Source organism: Tamandua tetradactyla, chromosome 18, assembly GCF_023851605.1.
Source record: "Tamandua tetradactyla isolate mTamTet1 chromosome 18, mTamTet1.pri, whole genome shotgun sequence".
NCBI classification, from domain to species: Eukaryota; Metazoa; Chordata; class Mammalia; order Pilosa; family Myrmecophagidae; genus Tamandua; species Tamandua tetradactyla.
In genome coordinates, this window is record NC_135344.1 from 20,878,820 (window position 1) to 20,897,271 (window position 18,452).

Below are 18,452 nucleotides of genomic sequence, written 5' to 3' on the forward strand. Positions count from 1 at the left end.
TTTGGGCTCTTTTCATGAATCCAAAATGTTTCTCCTTCATGAATCAGACATGATATATTGATCTATATCTATCTATCTAACATCTCTCAATCATCTGTCTTTTTGTTTGTTTTAAAATCAGGGCTGAATAACACCATGTTTGGTTTAGTTTTATAATGTGGGAGCTGTTCTGTACATTTTCTCCTTCTCTGTACATATATTGAAAGATCTTCTGTAGAGCAATAGCTATTTGTGAAAATCAGTTCACCACCTTACCCACTGGTGACATTTCTGGCACAGTGGCAACATAAGGTCCATCCAGGAACTTGGGCTCATTGTCGTTGATGTCTTGGATTTTGATGATGAACTCTGACTCTGGCTCCATTGGCCTGCCTGTCCGCCTGTCCAGAGCCTGAGCCCTTAAAGTGTACTGGGCCCTCTCTTCTCGGTCGAGCCTCTGAATGGCATGGATGTCTCCAGTGGTGTCATCGATGGTAAACACCATGCCTGCACCTTCTCCAGAGAGGATGTATTTGATGGATCCATCTCCCCTGTCCATATCTGAATGAAGCTGGGGAAAAAAGCACCCGAATCTCATTTATGAATATGAACGTGTATAGGAAATAGGTTGATTTTTCAGTTTGATTTAAACTTGTGACCTCCCTTTAGTTTAAGGAAGATATATATGTATTTTCACACAAACATTTACAAAGTCTGTTTGGAACTAGTATGCATGGCACACAGTTGTATCAAAGAACAAATATAGGTTTGTGAGTAAGTAGTGAAACTTTTCCACATCACATTCAGTATGGCGAACTTAATATTACTTTTTTAAGTTCCTCTTTCTCAGAAGTATAGTGAACAGGAGCCCTGGAAGGTGTAGGTCCCCAACATAAGAATAGGGGCAAGTTTAGCAAGGAAGAACTAGCCTTTTCTCATAAGCATTTCTGCTAGCCAGTAAAATAGTTACCATACAACATTTTAGGAAAAAAGAAAAGACAAGCCTATACATTTTAAACTTCAAAATATTTGCTATAAATTAAGTTTTTGAATTTCAGATACTTTATAAAGATTCAAGTTGACTGAAAAGCTGATGAAGCAATTCATAAGTGAGTTAAGGCCACTGTCCTGGAAATGCTAAATGACCTCCAGGGGTTCTTGGATTTCTGTGATTCTGTGACCCAATTCCATAGTAAGACTCAGTAGGTCTATACTTGTTTACATTTCAGGTGTCAAAATGGAATTTAACTGCTAGATATTATTCCTTGCCATCGTCGTCGTAGCTCTCCTTTTCATGGGACCGGTTTCTGGGCTCATAATTGAATCATGTAAATCTAAACGTGAATTGTTGAGTTAGGATTATGCTTTTATATGCTCCATCTATTTTTCCCCTAGATTATTTTGTAATGTCTCTCTTTTTTTTTTAACTATATAGTATTTTTTTTATTAATCAAAAAAAAGAAAAGAAATTAACACAACATTTAGAAATCATTCCATTCTACACATGCACTCAGTAATTCTTAGTATCATCACATAGATGTATGATCATCATTTCTTAGTACATTTGCCTCGATTTAGGAAAAGAACTAGCAAAACAGCAGAAAAAGATATAGAATGTTAATATAGAGAAGAGAATTAAAATAATAATACTAATAAAAAATATATATATAAAAAAGGAAAAAGAAAAAAACAAAAACAAAAGATACAAACAAACAAACAAACAAACAAAAAACTGTATTTCAGGTGCAGCTTCATTCAGTGTTCCAACATAGTTACATTACACTTAGGTATTATTGTGCTGTCCATTTTTGAGTTTTTGTATCTAGTCCTGTTGCACAGTCTGTATCCCTTCAGCTCCAATTACCCATTGTCTTACCCTGTTTCTAACTCCTGCTGGTCTCTGTTACCAATGATATATTCCAAGCTGATTCTCGAATGTCGGTTCACATCAGTGGGACCATACAGTATTTGTCCTTTAGTTTTTGGCTAGACTCACTCAGCATAATGTTCTCTAGGTCCATCCATGTTATTACACGCTTCATAAGTTTAGTCTGTCTTAAAGCTGCATAATATTCCATCGTAGGTATACGCCACAGTTTGTTTAGCTACTTGTCTGTTGATGGACATTTTGGCTGTTTCCTTCTCTTTGCAATTGTAGATAATGCTGCTATAAACACTGGTGTGCAAATGTCCGTCTGTGTCTTTGCCCTTAAGTCCTTTGAGTAGATACCTAGCAGTGGTATTGCTGGGTCGTAATCCATTCTGCCATTCTATGTCTTTTGATTGGGAAATTCAGTCCATTAACTTTTAGTGTTATTACTGTTTGGATAATATTTTCCTCTACCATTTTGGCTTTTGTATTGTATATATCATATCTGGTTTTCCTTCTTTCTACACTTTACTCCATACCTCTCTCTTCTGTCTTTTCGTATCTGACTCTAGTGCTCCCTTTAGTATTTCTTGCAGAGCTTGTCTCTTGGTCACAGATTCTCTCAGTGACTTTTTGTCTATAAATGTTTTAATTTCTCCTTCATTTTTGAAGGACAATTTTGCTGGATACAGAAGTCTTGGTTGGCAGTTTTTCTCTTTTAGTAATTTAAATATATCATCCCACTGTCTTCTAGCTTCCATGGTTTCTGCTGAGAAATCTACACATAGTCTTATTGGGTTTCCCTTGTATGTGATGGATTTCTTTTCTCTTGCTGCTTTCAAGATCCTCTCTTTCTCTTTGACCTCTGACATTCTAACTAGTAAGTGTCTTGGAGAATGCCTATTTGGGTCTAATCTCTTTGGGGTGCGCTGCACTTCTTGGATCTGCAAATTTAGGTCTTTCATAAGAGTTGGGAAATTTTCAGTGATAATTTCTTCCATTAGTTTTTCTCCTCCTTTTCCCTTCTCTTCTCCTTCTGGGACACCCACAACACGTATATTTGTGCACTTCATATTGTCATTCAGTTCCCTGATCCCCTGCTCAAGTTTTTCCATTCTTTTCCCTATAGTTTCTGTTTCTTTTTGGAATTCAGATGTTCCATCCTCCAGTTCACTAATTGTAGCTTCTGTCTCTTTAGATCTACCATTGTAGGTATCCATTGTTTTTTCCATTTTTTCTTCTTTGTCCTTCACTCCCATAAGTTCTGTGATTTGCTTTTTCAGATTTTCTATTTCTTTTTGTTCAGCCCATGTCTTCTTCATGTCCTCCCTTAAGTTATTGATTTGGTTTTTGAAGAGTTTTTCCATTTCTGTTCGTATATTCAGCATTAGTTGTCTCAGCTCCTGTATCTCATTTGAACTATTGGTTTGTTCCTTTGACTGGGCCATATCTTCAGTTTTCCAAGCGTCATCCATTATTTTCTGCTGGTGTCTGGGCATTTGATCAGATTTCCCTGGGTGTGGGACCCGGCTGGTTGAAAGGTTTTTCTGTGAAATCTCTGGGCTCTGTTTTTCTTTTCCTGCCCAGTAGGTGGCGCTCGTGGCGCTCGTCTGTCTGCGGGGCCCACCAGTAAAAGATGCTGTGGCTCCTTTAACTTGCCAATCCGAATCTTGCAGTCGGCCCGGGAAACCGCGCGTGGAGGGGGGGATCGCCGGCCGCCGCGGCTTGGGGGAGTGCCGGTCCAAATTGCCCAGCTGGCCCGAGACGCCAAGCGTGGCGGGAGGGCCCTGCTATCCAACGTTCCCAGTCAGACCGGGGAGCCATGTGCGTGGAGGGAACCCCAGTCGCCAGCCGCCCCGGCGAGGAAAACGCCCGCCCCTCGGGTATCTCACTGCAGTGGATTCTCCCTGCCCGTTCAGCCGTTCCAGAATGGGGTACGCGGTCTTTTTGGTCTCTGTCGTGGCTCCGGGAGCTGTTTCGTATTGTTTCTGTTTCTTTAGTTGCTTTTCTGGAGGAGGAACTAAGACCCGCGCATCTTACTAAGCTGCCATCTTCTCCGGAAGTCCCTGTAATGTCTCTTGAAAGGAGTCCAGAGCTGTTTTATACAAGGCTTAGATGTACATTTCTGTATCCCTAATAATAAATATTGTGTATGGATGGCAAGAACCATGACATTTTGTCCACTACTGTAGGTTACAGTTTCCTTCTAAAGGGGACAACAAAAACTTGGTTAAATTATTCAGCTACCACTAACTCTCTTGTCTGGTTGTTAGTACTTGGCATTAGGTCAGTGACCAAATTCATGAGAGTAGCTTATAAAGCAGACTAACAAGTGTGTTAGGCCTAGGCCAGGGTCCAAATTATATCCTGCCTCTTCACTATGTCAGTTACAGATTGAGTGCCCTTTACAAATTACTTCATGTTTATAATCCTCGATTTCCTCATATTATAAATGAAGAGAAAAATGCTGATACTTGCCTTCATGGATTATTGTGATCACTAGAGATTAAAGTACGTAAAGCACCTAGCACAGTGCTTTTCCCATAATAGGAACTCTATAAATTGGGCCAATATGATGATTCATGTGCATAGAGAAGAGACTATTAAGACCAATACTGTGCTCCCTTCAAACTTCTGCTAGCAGAGAGCTGAGAAAGCAACAACCTGTTGACTTTTCTGTTACTCATAATCCAAAGAAAATGCTGCAAAAGACTGCCTAGAGCCCTGCTGGTCCAGTATTACTATTAGGATTAAATGGCACAGATGTCAGGAAGATATCTGAGAGTATTTTCAGAATATCTCCGTGCAAGGATGAGCCTGGGGGGTGTGGCTGACTTTGAGTTGATCTCAAATTGACTCACGGCCAAATCATGCCTGCAGCAATTTTGTTGCCTCGAGGAATTCAGCTGTGTTTTATCTAGAGCAGGACCAGTAAGAGAATAAAATGGACCGAAAAAATAGCTGTGGATTTGTTTCTACTTCAAGAATTCTATTTTGGATATGAAGTTCTCACATTTCCTCATTCCTCATATGGTATTATTTTTTCCCTCGCATTTTGGGGTCATGTCTGAGTGCATACATTTGCAAGAAGGAGAGAGAACAGGACAGAGAGCGAGAGTGAAATTGCAGTGACTGGGTAGGGCAAAAAGAACACTTATTCATTCCACTCCTGTTTCCTTAGAGCAGGAGAGCTTTCCCTCTACTTTCCTGTTTTTCTTCCCCTGCCCCTTTCCTGGGAGGAGGAACCACTGATGAATTACTGGAAGCCTGGTGTGTCACTGGGTCACATTGCCATGGGGGGCAGCCCAGGTCTAGTGCTCAGTCTCTCCTCAGATCGAACCAAGATTCAGGACCTCTGCACTTGGCACTTCCGTTTCCATGTGGTAGTCTTGCTTCTTCTCCCTCTTCACCTTGCAGAATGGCAGGGGCTCTGGGGAGAGGGACTGCCCTCTACTTTATCTACCCATTCCTGAGTAATGGCTCAGAGTCTGTCTTGCTTGGCAGAAGCAGCTCACAAGGTCCAGACTTGGAGGAGATGGACGGTGGGCCCAGCCAGCCTTGCATCCCTGCTGTGTTCCTGAGACGGTTTTACCATGGAATCGATGCCCCATTATTGATCCCTGATCCTGTGCTTTCTGTCTGTGTTCTTTGCTCCTGGGACACAGAAGGAGGAGTCAGTGGCTATCACTTTTAGTCTCCTACATCTCCTTTTTCTCTTCACTGTCTCCTCTTTCTCTGTTATTTACTTCTTTTCTATTTTATAGAGTTTCCTCCCATCTATCCGCTCCCTCAGAATCCTGCTACTTTTCTTTCTCACAATGAAAGTCTAGTGTCCAGAAAAGATGTGAACTATACTCAGGGCAGTTGAACTCTTTATCCCTCATTGTAGAGTAAAAGACTTGGTAATGACTGAAATTGCTGAGAAGAGGAGGAGCTGGCAGAGGCAAGAGAAAGAAGGGCCCTGGTCTGAAATCTTAGATTCGCAAAACTAAGCACTGTGGGCCTGTGCACCCCCTGGGCATGGACCACCCTGGAGAGGTGGCTGAAAATCCCCCTTGAGCAGGGCTTTGGCAGTGGATCTTGTCATGAGGCACCCACTCAGCTTTTACTGTGTTTTTGAGTCCAGTAAATGGAAGTTAGGCTAATGAATAGTGCCAGGTCTCCAAATAGCTATTTTTCACCTGCTCTACTTAGATCAAAACTCCTTGGTTTTCAGACAGTACCACTGGCAACATAGCAAAAATCATCTCTCCAGAATGAAAATGATTACCTGATTGCATTAGAGAAGACTAAAGGCTTCAATTACTTAGAAACCTAAAGTATATTTAAGATAATGGGAGTTTTAGCTAAAATTTAATCTTGACTTTTCAGCGTCCTGTAATTTTATTCTCCCTTTTTGCATGCTAGTTTTTTGAATATTTCCTAGTCATAATCTTCTGTTGATTACTAACCATACATAGTTTTTTCTTAATGAAATTTGAGAACGGTGTCTGTCCTAGAAAGGTCAGCAGAGGATGCAGGGGAGCTGGTGAGTAGAGGAGAGAGAACATTATTGAGGAAGTAAAAAGAAGGAGGCTTGAATTAAAAAGAGGTTGGGCCTCTTTCTTCATAAAGAGCTTTCTAGATATGCGTCTCTCTCTAAGGTTCTTTGCTGCATTTCTGGCCAGAGAACCTTGCGTTGACCATAGAATTTTAGCAAGGTACCTCCAAATATTGGTGGATTCTCCAAAATCCATCCCTGACTTTGAAGGGGCCAGGATCTGTTCAAACAGAACTGATAGCTGAGGAACATAATTGCTTCAGTTCAGGATTTATTCAGGGGCCAAAACTCACACTGGTTATTTTAACGGAGAAGTCCAGGAAATTCCAGCCACTGCCTCTTGGGTTGTGGGGACAGAGAGGGGCCCTTCAAGGCTTGATCTGAGACCTCTGAGAAGGGAGTGCTGCCCTCCTGGGCTGGTGCTTCAGGATCTTAGAGGAGGCGTCCCTGTCCCCCACTTCCCATGGAACTGGGATCCAGACCTCTGAGAAGGGAGTGCCAGCCAGTCATGCTGGTGTTTCTGAGGTGCTGTGATGAGGCTGGTTCTGGAAGTTTGGTAAATCAGCAGAAACTAAAACCAACTGCTGCAAAGTCAAAGAGAAAATCCCTTCTCCCTCCTCCCAGCCTCTCTCTAGTATATTCATTTGGCAGAACCTACCAGGAGTCAGTTGAAGAAGGAGAAATTTTGATTTGCAGAGTCCCAGCCACAGCATCATAAAGCAGAGTATGGAAAGGTGAACACAGAGCTGAGACACTCGCTTAATTATCAGCACAGTAATACATATTTAATATTAGGGTACACCAGCTATAGAATACACATTTGGTAGAGAAAATTGCAAAGAAAAGACATACACAGTTTTTCTCTAAGTCACTCAGCAAATTGGCAGTATAATAAAAATGTTTTTTATTTATCCATTTTATTCATGTTTAATTAGTTAACACTGATTGAGCACCAGCTGTTGGGAAGAAGGTAAGGAGTTTCTGGAGTGGAATTAGCAGCATATACTTATATAACATCTTGGGAAAACATTTTTTTTTATTTCCAGAAAGCTAGACAGAATAGGACAGGTGAGCATCCACTTATTGTAATAATTCATTTGTCATTAAGATGCTCCACTAAAGGAATAGTGAAGGAAGGCAAGTACATTTAGAGTATGAAAAACTCAGTTGATTTAGGATTTGAAAAACAATGGCTATTTTCATTTGTTGTCATCTTTTAGTGCTACACATAGCTCCAGGAAGGCAGTAAGTGCTTACAGTTTGTGGTGAGACAGCTCCCATGTAGTTGTTAACCTCAGTATGAATTGGAACCACAGATTCATGCACAAGCACAAGCTCCCTGCATCCCCCTCTTTGCATGTGTCAATATAATCTAGCTTTAACACGACACTACCTTGTCCCTAGAAAGCCCAGTGTGGATTTTATAAGGCCATACCAATTAGAGCTGATAATTGTTACCACACTCCTTTCTGAAATAAGCAAATACTCTGGAAGGCTCTCTAAATAGACATCTTCCAGAGCTCAAGGTGACAAACAGAATACCCCTGGGTTAAAAGGAATGAAAGGTGGCTGAATTGTCATTCAAAAGAAAGTGAAGGGAACAGGTGCTTGGGTAAATGAATATATAATTATCTTCTTCATGTGGAGCTGTGCACCCAATACAGAGTAAAATCTTACATCGGTTGCTGGTGTGTTGGCTGGACGAGGTGACTGTAGAAAAGCATGTGTGTACTGAGTCCTGGACTTGAGTAATTTTGAAAGGGTAGACACTAATCGTGGTTTCTAGAGGGTGTCACACAGCTAAACACTCCCCAGGACTGGCAGTAAAGGTTCAGGAAGCAGTCAGGCTGGGTTAGATTCCAGATCCCATCTTAACAACATCAGCTCTCCTGTGTATTTCTCAGGCTAAGCCCCAAATCACTGGCCACATGCAAGGCAACATAAAGGAAAGCTCACAGCTTCAGTGTCAGTGATGTATTTTCAGTCCTGACTTATTCTCTTCCCTTCTGTGTAATTTAGGACAATGAACATAACCTCTCTGAGCCGAGTTCCCCTAGGTTAATTATGTAAAAGTAGTTAATTATACTTACCTCACTTTGTTATGATGCTTAAATGGTCTGCTGGATGTGAATGTCTCTGGCACACTATAGTAGTCACAATTGGTGGCCCTCCCAAAATGCTAGATAGCCTAACTTTCTACACTTTGTGTGCCCAGTTCTGTGCCAGGCACTCAGCATCAGCGAGGCATAGAGAAGGCTGGGGAGGGGCGTCTCAGTTTCTGTCCTTGGCGGGAGGAAGAGAGCCCTGAGCTGTACAGGCACACAAAGCTATTACTGAATATATTCATTCTTTTCTTAAATTTATTTTAGCAGTAGCCACTTATGTCTAGTTGGAAAAAAATGTTTTATAAATATCAAGTAGCTAGAAATCTTTGGAATTCTGAATAGGCAGAAGACATCTTTATGATGGAAGTAGCTTTAAATTTAGGGCCCTAAAGAATTTGAATGTGGTTTACAGAGGGAGGCAACAGCGTGTCCTGGGAAGGGCAGTGGCACAGTCACAGGTCTGAGGAAAGGACAAATGTGGTATGTGTTTTAGGGCTGGTAAGGAGAACTGGCTTTGATGATAATCTGCTTTGAGAAATTGTGAGATGGGGGTTGGATGAGGGGATAGACTTGTTGGAAGCCCTTGCACTATCTGAGAGGAGCTCTGCTAAGCATTTGAAAGCTATGGTGTCCTCTTAATCAGAGGAGTGACATGATGGAGAGGGTGTTTTAAGGAAATAAAGGTCCTAAGGAGTGGGGGAGGGGTGGGAAGCGAGTCTCTCCATTGGGAGACCGGCAGGGCCTGCTCAGTTAATCTAATCATGTAAAAACTGAAAGACCATGTAAGGACAGGGAGTCTGGAGAAGAAGAGGTGAATCTGAGAGAAACTGGTAAGGAAATACTGACAGGACATGGTGACTGATTGCTCGTGAAGAATAAAGGAGAGATGGAAAGGAAAAAGTCAAAGAAGACACAGATTTTGACTCTGGGGATCTGCAACTGCTTTAGGTATGCATTACTGAGCTGCTAAATTCCCTTATTAAACTTTCTACACCCCCATCTCACCCCACCTTACCCCCACCACCACTACTATTACTTGGTAACTATTATTAGGAACTTATTTTGGACCAGTGCTGTGCTAAGTGCTTTACATGTATTTATTTAATCCTTACTACATCATGAGGTATTCTTTTGTTTATTCATTGTGTGTATATATATATTTTTTTTTTTTAGCAACTTCTGTGCTTAAAAGATCATGAGTAGAGAACAGATTAGAAGTAAATGAGGGTGAAAGTGTAGAGACCAGCTGGGAGTATAGGTATTTAAGAGAGAATGGTGGAGTGCCTGGTTGGTTCAATGGTAGAATGCTCGCCTGCCATGCAGGAGACATGGGTTCAATCCCTGGCTCATGCACCCGCCCACCCCCCACCCCCCACCCCCACCAAAAAAGTAGAAAGAGAGAATGGTGGGAGGGGAGATGAGAGACATGAAGGATTAGGGACTTGTTTTGGCATAAAATTAACAGACTTTGCACATGGAGAGGATGGGGTAGGGGTGGGGCAAGCAGAAGGGAAGAATGATCACCAGTTTTTTGGTTTTAGTGACTGGGTGGATGGCAGTGCTAATATAGGGAAGATTGGGGGAAGTCTAGGTTTGGAAGAAAAAGCAAGACTTCTTTACTAGATAATGCTACATTTGGGATATGTATGAGCCATTAAGGTGGAGATATCACATGGGCAGTTGGATTTATGAATCTGAAGCTCAAACGATGGTCTGCACCAGAGATGGTGGTTTTGAATTCATTGACAGACAGATGGTGTTTGCCATCCCAGGGGTGGTGAATCCACCCAGGCAGTGAGTGGGTAGAGAAGAGACCCAGGGCAGAGCTTAGAGACTGGCAATGACAGGTTGAGTGGTGAGAGAGGACTAGCAAATGAGGCTGAGAAGGAAGCAAGAGAACAAGGGGATTATGAAGGTCATGAAGCTCAGAGAAGAGGGTAAGTTAGTGTCCCAAGCTTTTGGAGAGGTTTCATAAAATGAAACCACTGAAATTGGTAGAAGGGAGCACTGGAAGCACAGCTTTAGTGCCATGGTGGGAACAGAAGTCAGAAAACTGTTAATCAGTGAGTGAAAGCTGAGAAAATTAGTTTGTGCAGTCAACTCTTGAGAAGCAGTAGTACTTTTATTATCTCCATTTGACACTGGAGGAAATGGAGGCACAAGGGATCTTGTGACTTGTCCAAAGCTATGCTGGAATCTTGGCATAGCTGGATTTTGAACCCACATGTGTTTGACTCTGAAGCCCATGCTCTTAACTTCTAAGTCAGACAAGTGTTTAAGTTATCATTTGAATGAATTATTTATTTTCTAATTAGTTCCTTGTTTCCCATTTTCTCTCACTTGGTTGCGTTCACAAAATGGTCTCTGATTAACATCCAAATAAAGTAAACACAGGAGAAAGCCTAGGATTAAAAATGAAATGATGATAGATAAATCAAAGGAATACTAGTGTAAAGTTTTAAAATATATTCATTGATTGTCTCTCACTAACCTAAAGCACATGATAGGATCTTATGAAAGGAGAATATTTTTATTATTTTTTCCATTAAATTTAGCCTTTAGGCAATACCTGTGGAAATGCTTTGGGAAAACAAAGAAACAAAGCAAATACAAACTTTCTCTCCTCTTTTACATTTCCCAGTTTCTTTCTTCCCCATCCTCTCATTCCCAGATGCTGCCACTGCCTCTGTGGGGACTGAGTGGCTCTTGCAGGGTTCAAGATTCTCTTGCAAAACCCAATGCCGGTTTTTTCCCACTCAGAGCAGAGGCATCAAAGAAGAGAATGTTTCCTTTCTGATTGGCATCTGACAAAGAAAAAAATGTATTTCTGCTAGCTGTCAAGTAACATGCCACTAGTTAAAACTTTTCTCAGGCTTCAGACACAGGCTAGATGAGCTTTCATAAATATCTGGTACCCCGACAATGTATCTTTATATTTGGTGGTTCTTACCTTGCCAACATACAAAGGATCGGTTCCAGTGTACTCTTCCAAAACAAAGAACTGGTTCCAAACCCAGCTTCTCTTTGTTCGTTGGTGTGACTGTGGCTTTTCTGACAGGTGCATTTCTAACTTGCTTGGTGGCGTAGGTATGCCTGAGAGAACAGTTGTGGTTGTAAGGTCCATCAATCCCCAGAAGTATAAGGACATGCTGAGTCCAAGCCAGCTCTTTGCATTGCTCATTCTACCCGAAGTCCACATGGGCCAGGTTTTCAGAAAGTAAAATACAGGCTATAAGCCACTGGCACTTGAGTTTTTTTCCAAATGAAAAAGACAGTAATACAGTTTATTGGACACTTAAGCTTCACAAATGCGATTCCGATTCACATCAATCTGCTTGAAGTTGACTTCCTGTCAAGTTAAGGAAAACATAGTGTGATGATGTCATATTCTTTCCTGTGGGCTTGTAGCAAGTTTTCAAGAAATGTCAGTAAAAATTCAGTTTTCTACTTGATGAAATGAAGAGTCATAACATGTTATTGCTTTAGAAATGTTTAGGTAATAAAAAATATTTTGATAAAAAGAAGACAACTTATTTTGCTATAATCAATCCCAAACTTTTGAATATGGATTTCAGTGGGAATATAACTAGTGAATGAATTTCTTCTCATTGTAACTTAGCTGTAGGGTTATGCTGTATTATTGATTGGCTTGAATTAATGGTGTGCTCTTTGAAATATTTATGACCAGACAGCCTCCTAAACTTTAAAAAATAACAATTATTTCCAAAATTTATAGCTAATAACTGATATTTTCATTAGCCCACTTGTTTTTCTTGGCTCATTAAAAAAAAACAAAAGCAAAAGCAGACTGTATTTTTGCCATCTACCATTATCTTGTGCCTTCTCCTGTTATTGATAATCCTAGGAATCTTGGGCTTCATTTATAAGCAGCCATTGATTACTTCTGACTTTGATTATTCTCTGAGCCTGTGTTGGAATTCAAGTTTCACACTCTGTTTTTTTCCTGAAGTGCTGATAAGGGCTGCTAATGTGACCTTTCTAGGATTTGAGTGGTCAGTTAATCATTATATCATTCACAGTTGACTTTAAAGAGCTTTTAGTCACATGCCACTGGGAGCAAGCTAGAGGAGCCTCACCAACACATTTCCTTTCTGGATTCAAAAGACTCATCAAGGGAAAGAGAGATTGTTTCCTACCCTGAGGACACCATTTCATTGGTCAAACTTCTTTTGTTGCAATGAAGTCAGATTATTTGGTGACCTCACTCCTGGGCTTTGACCACATCAACATTTTTCCTCCTTGCTTGGTTGACTTGAATAAGGTGACACAATAATCAAGCTACTCTGTCAAGACAACCAAAATGTCTTCTGTGGGCTTATTTTCACTATTAATTTGGAGAACTGCTGTCATCCTCTTAGCAACATGTGTATTTGGGGCTTTCAGACCCATGCAATTAAATAATGCTCCATTTCTACAGGTGGTTTAAAAATTGAATGGATTGGTGCTTACTCAATAACTATCTTCCATCTGTCAGCATCAGAACTGGTTTTAGCTTTATCTTAAATACTACTGAAATGATTAAAAGAATTAAAAATTTATAATAATTTCATAAAATGTGCCATTTCATTTCTGAATAAGAAATCACTTAAATGAGAACTGATAAGTAGAAAATGCTGGAGAACAGTACAGAGTTTTATACCAGAATGGGAGACTGTGTCTCTTAAGAGTTCTAGCTTGAAAGGCAGATTGATTATTAAGTAAAAGCAAGGCAGGTGTGCCTTATTTAGGGTTGCCTGTTTGTTAATAAAGAACAGCGGTACTGCTGGAAGTTGGATTTGGTGGCTTGGAGCAGTGCACCCCAGAAAAACATGGTCTTAATCCATTTCTTTGTGTGTGAACCCATTGTAGATAGGTTCTGAGATGTTATTTTTAGTTAAGGTTTCTGCAGCTGAATCAGGATGGGCCTTAATCCTATTATTGGAGGCCTTATGGAGAAGGCCAGAGAGAGAGAAGCCATGGGGAGCAGCCAGAAGCTGGAAATTCATGAAACTCAAAAAAGAAAGAAGAAAACAGGCCATGTGCATGACCCTGTGACAGGAAATCCAAGGGACCCCAAAGAATGCCAGGCAGCCAGAAGATACTGACCTCTGGTGAAAGCAAGCTGTCTAGCCTTCAAAACTGTGACCCACTACATTCTTATTGTTCAGCCAACCCATTGCATGGTATTAGTTTTAGCAGGTAGGAAAGTAAGTTACCAACGATTAGCATTTCTCTGTTTCTTTGGACAGGTGGACAGAAATCCAGGTCATGTTTCTCTGGTCTCTAAGAGGAGAAATTCTGGAAGAAGTAACCTTCCAGGAGTTGAACTGATGAAAAAAATTGGTGAGAAATAACTGTGCTGTTTTAGGAACCTTGAAAGTGGACCATGGAGCATTACCAAAAAAAAGTTATGGCTGCAATACTGTGATGGTAAACGATGAAGGTAACATTCCATATATTGTAAGACTCACATCCATCTGTGATTTCCTTCAAATAGCACTGGATAAAGAGTTAGAGAGTTTGGCTTCTGGCCTCTCTTCATTACCTCTGATTTGTTCACTTCTATGAACTTTTGTTTCCTCCTCTATTAAGCAGGGACAATAGTTCTTCCTGTCTCACAGGATTACTGTGAGGACCCAATGGGGTAATGTAAGTGAAAGTGCTCAGTAAATGACAAAGGTACCAACTGACGTTTGAGTGGTCATCAAGAGAAATTACCTGGGTGATGTGTATGTGTAAAATTGATGGGGCTGAGCCTGAAACATATATTTTATGAGCACTTTTTGAATTCTGAAAGGCCTCAATGTAGTAAATTATTTCACAGATCTCCATCTGTGATTAAGTACTATTTGGTAGTAGGTCTGGCCCAGCCTAATTATGTAGTAACCAAACATTGTTTTTCTATGTGAGGAAACTTAAAGAAGGCCTAGCCATTAGAAAACTCTTCAGCAGCAGAAAAAAAGTCTTCTTTGGATTTTGTTTATCTAAGATGTAACTGAAGATATATATTCTGTTTAACTGCATCTTTTAATGTATGTGTTTCACTGGGGTATGTTTTTGCCTGAGCACACATGTTGATTATTTTTCTCTCGCTAATTTTGCCTCTGGCTTTGGATTCTGAGTACACACGTGCACATGTGTGTGCTGAATAAATGTCCCCTGTCTTGCTTATGCAGACTAAACCTTGACAGAATGAGATTTGAGTGATTTTAGGAATGACCCTTATATTTTTCCATTTCTTATAAACTGGACCTGCATTCTTGCAAATTCAAACTTCCTGTCTTTACCTATAGGTTTGATCCGAAAAACTCAAGGAAAAAAGTGTTCTTTGGAAAGTTTGTGATGAATATTTTTTATTTTTAAGTTTTATTAATAAAACCAATCAACATACAATATGAACGTTCTTTTTTTCATCACATTGTGATGTATATTCATCACCATGATCATTTCTTAGAACATTTGCATCAATTCAGAAAAAGAAATAAAAAGAAAATAAAAAATTCATACATATCATACCCCTTATCTCTCCCTTTCATTGATTACTAGCATTTCAATCTACTAAATTTATTTTAACATTTGTTCCCCCTATTATTTATTTATTTTTAAATCCATATGTTTTACTCATCTATCCATAAGGCAGGTAAGAGAAGCATCAGACACAAGGCTTTCACAATCACACAGGCACATTGTGAAAGTTATATCATTATACATCTTCAAGAAACATGGCTACTGGAACACGGCTCTACATTTTCCGGCAGTTCCCTTCAGCCTCTCTGTTACACCTTAACTAAAAAGGTGATATCTGTTTAATGCATAAGAATAACCTCCAGGATAATCTCTCGACTCTGTCTGGAATCTCTCAGCCATTGACACTTTATTTTGTCTTATTTCTCTCTTCCCCCTTTTGGTCGAGAAGGTTTTTTCAATCCCTTGGTGCTGAGTCCCAGCTGATTCTAGGATTTCTGTCCCATGTTGCCAGGAAGGTCCACACCCCTGGGAGTCATGTCCCACATAGAGAGGGGGTGGGCAGTGAGTTTGCTTGTCGTGGTAGCTGAGAGAGAGAGGCCACATCTGAGCAACAAAAGAGATTCTCTTGGGGATGACTCTTTGGCCTAATTTTAAGTAGGCTTAGCCTATCCTTTGCGGGATTAAGTTTCATATGAATAAACCCCAAGATTGGGGGCTCAGCCTATTGCTTTGGTTGTCCCCACTGCTTGTGAGAATATCAAGAATTCTCCACTTGGGAAAGTTGAATTTTCCCCCTTTCTCACCATTTCTCCAAGGGGACTTTGAAAATACTTTTTTATTCACTGTTCAAATCCTTCTGGCATTTATTGAGGCATCACTCTGGACAAACCTATAAAATCTCATGCCCTACTTAAGGTTCCATGTACTTATGGTGTTCAATTAAGCTGTCCACGTAAGTTATATTAGGAAATGCACTATTCAAAATATAAATTTTGTACCAAATAAATATTTTTTGCTTTAGTCTCACACATTTTAAAAATATGAATTACCATCTATTTTCAACACCCTGCATTATTGACATTTCTTTGTTCTTCCTCATGCAAAACATTTTAAATTTGTACAGTTCCTTTCATCGAACACGTACAAAAGTGGCTTTTGGTTCTTTAGGACCTTCAGAGCCCATGGTGATCCCTGGGAAAGCTGGTGGTCCATGCACCCCTCTCAGTTTCTCCCTCAAAAACCCAAAGTAACAAAGCAAGGCAGTGGCTATAAACTCTTCCTCAGTTAAATAACTTGATAGCTTCAATTCATGGAAAGCACTTTATTCCTGCTTCCTCGGGGCAGAATACCTGAAAAACATTCCCTTTCTAACTTCTTAGAAGGTAAAATCTGAGTTATACAATAGTTATATTCTTTTCACAATTAGACCTATTTTCATACAGCTGAAAGGGAAATCCGTTCTATCAAAAATACTAACCAGTTAATTTATAACAATTACAAATTGTATGCTTCTCACATTCATGTTGTTTTTTCCTAAATGATCTGAAAAGCAATTATGTGTTTGGGGTGGGTTGATTGCTGTTGTTTTTATAAAGGACGATACTGATACTTGCATGTCTCTACATACAGATCTGTCTAGAAGACCACATATGCCAACAAGAATACATTAGTGGAAATTGACTTCTGTGTTAAATGTCTTCTAAAAGTTTTTTCTCCTTGCCTATCCTGCCTAAAGAAAGCAAACATTTTGGTAATGAACACAGTGGGAAAAAATTAAAGTTGTACATAAAGTGTGCTCTCAGTGAATCGTTTATTTTGTTACTTAAATTTGTTGTGATGTTTAAAATGTAGCGGGGAGTGAGGAGGATGGTTACTGCTTTCTCCTCAAAATGAACTGGGCCTTTATGCTCTCCCCTCTGATTTCTTCCCTCATTATTACAGTTTTCCTTAGCTCTTCACGGGTAATGGAGAGTACTGAATAAAGCTCGAATGACGTCTCTATGGAAGCAGTCAGTTGATTCTGGCTGTGATTCCCCTATGATGGTTTAATTTTCTGATGTGGCCTAATGCTTTTACAGAGTTAAATGGGGAAAGTGATGTCTTGATTTTAGACAGTTAAAACTTCTGAAGCTATCACTTCTGCATATAGAAGGGGCCTCAAAAGTGTACTTTGGAAGAAGAATCAAATGTTTAAAATCCTAGATATTAGAATGAAACATGACGGTGCCCCATATGGTGCGCCAGTGTTAAATCAGAATACAATTCAAGGTCACAAAGTTATTTCCACTTCCCAATCTAAGGTCTGTCAGGAAATATGAACAAACTCATTTTATTTAGTAGTCAAAACCCTTCACTATAGAGGATAGAAAACCCATAAATGAATAACACCTACTCAGATGGGCATGGGTATGGATTGGAATGAAAAGTTCATATGATGGTTACTACTTGGATATGTACAGTTCAAAACAAAAAGATTTCCATTGTGGAATTCCATAAAGAAAAGACTTACTGTACCTCTGTAAACAAACTTACAACATCTCCAGATGTATATGTCTGTGTTACTGACCAAAGCCTACCACTGGGCATCTATTCTGAGGAAAGGCATGTAGTCTGGTTTTGTATGCTAAAAGATGAGACAATCCTTTGATCCTAAAGGTTTCTTTCATTTTTCTACAGTAGTTGCAATCATCAGTTTCCTCCCAGGCAGGAGTAGAGGCTCCATCCTTTCGTTGGCCAACACAGCTGACTGTTCAGAGCCAGCCATCTGCTGAGGCACCAACTCATAACAGAATCAGAAGAGGTCAGCCAGGTACCAGATTTCCTAGATTTTGAGCTCCTGCCTGAAACCTCCCTCCACCCTTACAACCTCCCTTTCCCATTTAACATTTCTGAAATGGGATATATCTTACAATCAATGTGTGCATTTAATGTGGTTTATTTCCTTCCCCTGTCCCTCAAAGAAGCTGTTAATAGGTTGATGGTATGTCTAGAACTGAGGAATTATGGCATGAACCTTTTTTTTTTTATAGTTCCCTCCACTATATTTTAATGCAATTTTATTGAGATTGAGATATATTATATATTCACATACTATATAATCATCCAAAGTGTACATCCTGTGGTTCACTATATCATCATATAACTGTGTATTCATCATCAGAATAGATTTTTGAACATTTTCATTGTTCCAAAAAAATAAAAATAAGAATAAAAGTAAAATAGAATACCCAAAACATCCCATAAACCCCATACTCCCCTATTATTTATTTATTTTTTGTCTTTTTATCTTTCTTCTTATTCATCTGTCCATAATTGGATAAATGGAGTGTCAGTCACAAGGTTTTCACAACCACATGATCACACCTTAAAACTCTATAGTTATTCAGTCATCTTCAAGAATCAAGGTTATTGGATTACATTTTAGCAGTTTCAGGTATTTCCCTCTAGTTTCTTCAATAGACCAAAACCAGAAAGGGGTTATCTATATATT

At 39.8% G+C, this 18,452-nt stretch overlaps 1 protein-coding gene and 1 long non-coding RNA gene across 7 annotated transcripts in view; one reads left to right on the forward strand and one right to left on the reverse strand.

Moving 5' to 3' along the window:
* Positions 1-18,452, reverse strand: part of CDH20 (cadherin 20) — a 252,220-nt gene that overhangs the window by 44,892 nt on the left and 188,876 nt on the right. For 2 of the 3 annotated variants that reach the window (XM_077135323.1, XM_077135322.1), the window contains exons 2-3: positions 11,445-11,843; positions 256-550 (exon numbers count right to left, since the gene is read on the reverse strand). In XM_077135323.1, the coding sequence (XP_076991438.1) occupies positions 256-550; positions 11,445-11,693 (544 nt within the window). In that variant the 5' untranslated portion in view covers positions 11,694-11,843. The remainder of the gene's footprint in view (positions 1-255; positions 551-11,444; positions 11,844-18,452) is intronic. The other variant, XM_077135324.1, reaches the window with a different exon arrangement.
* LOC143662000 (uncharacterized) overlaps positions 1-18,452 on the forward strand; it is a 168,645-nt gene that overhangs the window by 44,210 nt on the left and 105,983 nt on the right. For 3 of the 4 annotated variants that reach the window (XR_013165072.1, XR_013165071.1, XR_013165074.1), the window contains exons 2-4: positions 13,744-13,937; positions 16,592-16,712; positions 17,639-17,771. This is a non-coding gene — a long non-coding RNA (uncharacterized LOC143662000). The remainder of the gene's footprint in view (positions 1-13,743; positions 13,938-16,591; positions 16,713-17,638; positions 17,772-18,452) is intronic. The other variant, XR_013165073.1, reaches the window with a different exon arrangement.